Raw genomic sequence first — 7,380 nt, forward strand, 5'->3', positions numbered from 1 at the left:
CCTTCATTGGATATTAATGGACTCTAATACTAACCGATGCCGAACAGAATATAAATTATTCTCGGATGTGAAATTTCAAAGGGATTAATGAGAAAATAAGGAAGAAATAATAAAATGAGTAGTCGAAACTAGGCTTAAATTCTTATCAAGAAGACAAGAGCGAGAATAGAAACAAGAGATTTAAATTCTTATTAAGAAGATAAGTGGGAAACAAATTGATTCAATATTAAAAAAAATATCCTAAACATTATTAAAGCATGTTTATATAGCCCTTAGAACCCAAAAAAACATCTAAACAGCAACTTAAAAAAAAAGAGGTTAAGGAAAATGCTAACTAAATTTAATAAATGAATAACCAATTAAGAAAAATCTGGGTCCAAAGTTCCCTCAGGCATGCTTGCCCATACGACCAGCCAGGTTGGGTTCAATTAGGCGTGTCCCTGCATTAGAAAGTCAAGAGAGGTTGACTTTGATAATAAAGAAATGAGAGAAGAGAAAGACAACAATTAATATCTTACTCAATCATGCACATAGAAAATGAATAAAAATTTGAACTGGCATATTTAACCTTAAAGGCGAAAGGAGAAAGAATCAAAATTTAGTTTGCAAGTGATCGAGCCCCGTCCATTCAAAAATTTGAACTGGCTTATTTAATCATTTCTCCCATTACTTCCGACTTCGTCTACCTTTCCCAAGTAAGTAAATAAATGTTTCCCTGGCCTATTCTCTAACTTCGTACAATTGATCCCATGCGTTCCAATCCTTCGTAGGACCCGTACCAACAGGAGCTTTGTACATATTTATTAATTAATTAATTTAACATATAGTCAATTATTTTTAACCCTAGCACTTTGTAGTGGATCTAAAATGGCCTTAACAACACTTTCAAAGTAAATGGTGAAACTCAAGATGGTTTGTTAAAATTAACAGGAGCAACCATCAAGCAGTATTCATGCATCTAAGAGCAGATAATAATAAATTGACCAAGAGACGAATAACTGCCATATATAGCATTCATGATATACCTAAGAGAAATAATGGACATTAAAAAACATATTAATTTCAGGAAAATTTTTAGCATCATGTATCGCATCAAGATAGAAGAATATCGCAGAATTAAACTCTATAATTAATACCATGAATATATATAGTAAAGATGTTGAACAAGGTAATTAGTATTCACACACCTTCTAGAGTCAGAGATTGCCAAACACTTCTTTGGTGCTGAGCCAAGCAGATAACCAGTGGTAGCCGCATTCGTACCATTCCCGAACCCAATCAGAACATCATCGCAGTAAACACTCAAGGTGGACCAGCTGGTGCTCAGAAACCAGGATCGAAATCTATACAAGGATAAAACCCTAACATTGAATCCTACCGCACCATCACCTCGCCCACGGTCCGACTCGATCCCCCTCACCACATTGGAATTGACGTACTCCCCGAGCGCCACCAATCGAACTCTGAGAACGGTGGTTTCGCCCTTCCCTTGATAGAAGGGTGCGAGAGTGTTTTCGGACAAGATGTCGAAGGCATATAGCACGCTGGCGGTGACGTGCTCGTAGTAGATGCGCATATCACGGTTGAGGCTGTGGACGGTGAGGTTGAGGTCGAAGGAAGCGGATAACTGCTGCTGTTGAGCGGAGAGGTTGAAGCCAGTGACGCAAGCGGAAGAGACGGCGAACTCGGGCGTGCGGGGATCGGGGATGAGACTGAAGATGATACCGGCGAAGAGGACAAGGCAGATGACGACCCCCAAGGCCATTAAGCGGCGGCGGCGGCGCCTTTCGAAGAAGGTTTCGTAGCGGGAAGGAGGAGCGTCGGCGGGAGGAGGGTAGAAGGGTCGCCGGGGAGGGGCACCGTTCGATCCGGAGACGGGGTAGCCGGTGACGACGGCAGCCTTGGGATTGCCGGCGGAGGAACTCATTGAGAAATCCGAGAGAACGCAGCTGTGAAGAGATAGATGGATGGAATGACGCAAGCGGTTCGGCCAAGCGATGCCTTTACCCTAGAGGGACACGGAAAAAATATATAATTTTAAGGATATAAATATGTGATTTTAAGGGTAAAAAAAATCACAGATTTTAATGTATAACAATATCACTGATTTTTAATGTATAAAAAAATCACAGATTTTAATGGACGATATTATCACAGAATTGTTAATGTATAAAAAATATCACATATTTTAAATAAATGACAGCAAAAGATATGGGCGTCGGCGCTTTATACACGTAACACTCGTATTTATTATACATGTAGTACTGGTATAATAAATGACAGCAAAGGATATGGCCAAGAATTGTACTCTGTTAAATTAATGGAATTTTCAAATTATCATGTTGACAAGGTAACTTGTCAAAGATATTATCATGTTGACAAGGTAACTTATCATATATATTCACAGGCCAATTTTATCATTGTTTCAAAAATTATCAAAAAATATATATAATTTATATTTAAAAAATCATAAATTAAATATATTGAATCAAATTGATATTTAAAAATATAAATATAATAAAAAAAATAAACATATATATAGAAATTAATTTCATCTTATTCCAAATTCTCTATATCAATTAATCGGCTTCGTATATTTAAAAATAAAAATAAAAATTTTACAACAAATTCATGGATGTATTTCAAATTTACGACTAATTATAAATTTGTTATAAAATTTTTATTTTAAAAAAATAAAAAAAAATCTTCGAAGCTAATTGATTGACTTAGAGAGCTCGGAATGAGATGAAATAAATTTCTATGTGTTCCTCTATTTCTCTTAATTATATAAATATCTTCAAACATAAATTTGACCAAATATATTTTTATTAATGATTTTTTTAACCACGATGTATTTGAAAAATATAATTTGGATTAAAAAAATCATAGATTAAAATATATTTCGTCAAATTGATATTTGAAGTCATGAATATAATGGAGAACTGGACGAACACATACAAATTAATTTCATTTCATTCTAACCTCCCTAATATTATTTTGTAACTCTAACAAGTTCATCTAACTAATTTTCTTTTATAACTCTAACATGTTCAACTTATACTTGAAATTCTTCTAATTGACTTAGGTAGGGAAAAAAAAAATATATTGGACCAAAATGAATTTGAGGATATGTGTAGAATCAAGAGAAATAAATCAACACATATAAATAGATTTCATCTCATTTCAAACTCTTTAGGTCCATGGTTGGCTCTGGGCAATTTTTCTTTTTTTTTTAAATTACAAATTGGTAATTATTTAAACAAGAAAAAGAATAATTGTCGAAAGCCGGTTAATAGACCTAGAGAGCTCAGAATGAGATGGAACTAATTTCAATGTGTTCGTATATTATCCTCAAAAAAATTCACCCAATATATTTTGCTCAGTGATTTTTTGAATACCAATGTATTCGAAAAATATAATTTGTATTTAAAAATTCATAGATTACAAAATATTGAGTCAAATTTATATTTGAAGGCATAGATATAATCAGGAAAAATATACAAATATATAAAAACTAGTTTCATCTCATTCTGATCTCTCTAGATCAATTAACTAGCTTTGAGCAATTTTTTTAATAAAAACTTTGCAACCAATCCTCGGATTCGTCGTAAATTTGGAACGAATTCTCATATTCATTGCAAATTTACAATGAATCCATTGATTAGTTGCATGTTTTGTAACGAATCCCTCTTTCATCACAACTTTTAATAATAATTAATGTAACAATATTTGCAACGAATTCAATATTGTTGTAAAATCTACGATGAATTTTAGATTCGTTGCAAAATTTATAGCAAATTATATTTTTCTCAAAAAAAATTGACGAATGATTTATTCATCACTAATTTTGTAGCAAATATTTATTTTTGTTGTCGAATTGTGATGAAATATTTTTCGTTGCCGATTTGTGACGAAATATTTTTGTTGCTGAAGTAGTTGCTAAGTAGCAACAATTTATATTTTTGTTGCAAAACTCGTCACAAATTTAGGACGAAAAATATTCATTGCAAATTTTTTGTTAGAAATGGGAATGGAATAAAGAGGTGGAGACGAAGAGACTTTATTGTGCATAGATTGTTAGTCCCACATTAGAAATTTCTTTGCTTTATTATTGATTTAAATTATAACACATGCATTGATGTTTTAAGCATATGCATGATGAGATATTCTCTCACAAGTGGGTGCACAGGGGTGGATGCAAATGAAAGATCCGGATTATACTAAATCAAAGTTGACTCGTGTACGAGCACGACCTGCGCACGTTGAATGTCAGAACGGGCGAGGTAAGATTTGCCCAAGTGAATAAATCAACATTTTGCCATCTGAATGGAAGTATTAATATAAAATTAATGGTGATTCCGTAACGTCTCGACATTAATGGGGGCATTAAACTCATTAATGATGATTTCGTAATGTTTCAGTATTAATGGCGCTAAATCTTGGGGTGTAAATGAACCAAGCCGCTCATGAGCTATTCGAAGCTCGATTCAATAAAAGCTCGTTTGAGCTCGTTTAATGAGGCTCGTTAAGATAAAAAAAAAATCAAGCTTAAGTTTTACAATATTAGGCTCGTTAACTCGTGAACATGTTCATTAAACTCATGAATCAACTTTTAAATAAAAAATATAATAGCTTTGATATTAAATTTATAAGTTTTACAATCTACTTATAAAACATATAGACAAATATATTAAATTTATTTATTAGAATAAAATTATAAATTTTAAGGGAAGAAAGTGGTTGTTCTCATCTGTTAGAGTGTATACTAAAAGCCTAGCTTTTGGTATAAACATTTATCTAGAAATAAGAATCACATTGGTCAAATGTCTACATTTGGGATAAATGTAGTTGTTCAATTAATTTATATTGTAGATAACATGGTGTGTGGTGTCACACACAGAGGATCATGTTATCAGTACCTTATAAATTATAAACAGTAGCTCACGACCAAGATGGAAAGGAACAAACCATTTGAAGGTCGTAGTGTAATTAGGTATTAGTTTATCTTAACTATATAATTACACTAGTACACTTAGAGTGTATTGAGTAGGACCATTAGAGGTCGTTTCTTTTATACTGACTTTATAAAGAAACAAAGACCTCAGTTATTATGGAAGTGTGTGCTCTTAATCCTAATATAATAACAAGTACATATATTTGATATTTATTTCTTTAATTTATCAATGGGTGAGATTTAGTTCGATGAATCAATAAGCCCGATAAGTTGGGAAATGATATCACTTATAGTGTGTGTTGTTGATTATAGAAGGAAACTGTGTCCTAGTGATCTAGGTTGAGAATGTCCCCAAGAGGAGCTCATAAGGATTGTCATGTTAAACCCTGCAGGTGGACTTAGTCCGACATGACAATAAAGTTGAGTGGTACTACTCTTGGAGCTAGATATTAATTAAGTGAGTTGTCAGTAACTTACTTAATTAGTGGACATTTGTTATCTTAAACACAGGGAGACTAACACACTCATAATAAGAAGGAGCCCAAAATGTAATTTGGGATTGGTGCGGTAGTTCAATAATAGTTCTTTAGTGGAATGAATTATTATTGATGAAATTAAGTTGTGTGTTCGGGGCGAACACGGGATGCTTAATTTCGGGAGACCAAAACCAATTCCTCTCCTCGGTCCCTATCGTAGCCTCTAGTATATAGAGATTTATACCCACCGCATACCCACCTTCTTACCCATCCAATGGGGCCGGCCAAGCTAGCTTGGAACCCAAGCTAGGGCCGGCCAAGACCAAGTGGATGAGCCATGTAGGTGGCCGGCCAAAGCATGGGTCCCAAGCTTAGGTGGCCGGCCACTAGAATATTAAAAAGGATTTTTATTAAAATTATTTCTTATGTGGATATCATGGTTTTAAAAGAGAGTTTAAAAATTAAAAATTTCCTTTTATAGCTTTCTACAAAAGATTAAGAGAAGAGATTAATCTCTTTCCTTATTTGTAGTTTAAAAGGATGGTTTTAATTTTTGGTAAAAACTTTCCTTATTTGTAAATCATCTACATGTTTAAAAGAGAGTTTAAAATTTGAAATCTTTCCTTATTTGTTGATTAAAGGAGGATTTTAAATTTTAAGAAAACTTTCCTTTTTAACCATGTTCATGATTTAAAAGAAAGTTTAAAAATTAATAATTCTCTTTTATTAGTTTCTACAAAAGATTAAGAAAAGATTTGATATCTTTCCTTATTTGTAGATTAAGAGAGATTTTAATTTTTTAGAGATAACTTTCTTTTTATCCACATGTTTAAAAGAAAGATTTTAATTTATTAAATTTCCTTTTTATTAACCACCATGAAGGGAAAAATTATTTGAGAAATTTTTATAAATTTCCGAAAGCAAATTAGGAAGTTTTAATTCTTGTGTGAATTAAAATTTCCTTGATTAAAGGGATTAAGGTGGCCGGCCATTACAAATAGAAAAGAAAATTTATTTTTAATTAAATAAATTTTCCTTTTTAATGGCAAAAGAATTAAGGAAGTTTTTATTAAATTTTCCTTATTTGCCAAGACCAAGGATTATAAAAGAGGGGGTAGAGGAGGCTTCAAGGTGAATGTCTCTATTTATTTTTCTCCCTCTTTTCTTCTTTGGGTGTGGTCGGCCCTTTCTTTTCTCTCCTCTCCTTTGTGTGGCCGAAACTTTCTCATGGTGGAGTTAGCTTTGGTGGTAGGATCTAAGAAGGAGAAGAAGGAGAGAAAAGAAGCCTCTTTTCTAGCATCCCTTGGAGCATGGTGGTGGTGGCCGAACCTCTTCATCCTAGAAGAAGTTTTGATGGCCGAAACTTGCAAGGAAGAAGAAGGTGCTTGGTGGTTCTCATCTCGGAAGATCGTTGCCCACACAACGTCCGAGGTTAGAAGAGGAATACGGTAGAAGATCAAAAGGTCTTTCTAAAAGGTATAACTAGTATTTTTTCTTTCCGCATCATACTAGTTATTTTTGGAAATAATACTAAATACAAGAGGCATACGATTCTAGAGTTTCGAATTTGTTTTCGATATAGTGTTCTTTTGTTTTTCTTTTCCTTGTGATTTGATTGTTCTTTTTGGTTAACCTAAAGTTATTTTAGGAAATTAAATATTAGCTTTCTATAAAAGGTTTTGTCTAGTCGGTGGTGGTTGCTCCCATATCCAAGAAGGCCATGTGCCTCGCCACGTCAGTACTGGGAACCGATTATGGAAATTAATATTTAATGGAATTAATAACTTAAGGTGATTTGGGTCGAACGTGTTAAGTTCCGCAGGAGACCCAAGTCAAAACCTAAAAGAACAAATAGATTAAGTTTTGGATCAAACGTGTTAAGTTCCGCAGGCGATCCAAAATTTAATTTAAAAGAACACATGGTAGCTAGGAAAAGGTTCAGACCTTTGT

At 33.4% G+C, this 7,380-nt stretch overlaps 1 protein-coding gene across 1 annotated transcript; it reads right to left on the reverse strand.

Moving 5' to 3' along the window:
- Positions 1-245: 245 nt before the first annotated feature.
- On the reverse strand, positions 246-1,994 carry LOC122021304 (NDR1/HIN1-like protein 2). The gene is made up of 2 exons (XM_042579409.1): positions 1,188-1,994; positions 246-440 (listed from the first exon to the last, which is right to left on the reverse strand). Exons 1-2 carry the CDS (start codon positions 1,925-1,927, stop codon positions 425-427), a joined length of 756 nt encoding a protein of 251 aa, XP_042435343.1. The 5' UTR covers positions 1,928-1,994; the 3' UTR covers positions 246-424.
- Positions 1,995-7,380: the final 5,386 nt, after the last annotated feature.

This window comes from Zingiber officinale, chromosome 9A (genome assembly GCF_018446385.1).
Source record: "Zingiber officinale cultivar Zhangliang chromosome 9A, Zo_v1.1, whole genome shotgun sequence".
NCBI lineage: Eukaryota > Viridiplantae > Streptophyta > Magnoliopsida > Zingiberales > Zingiberaceae > Zingiber > Zingiber officinale.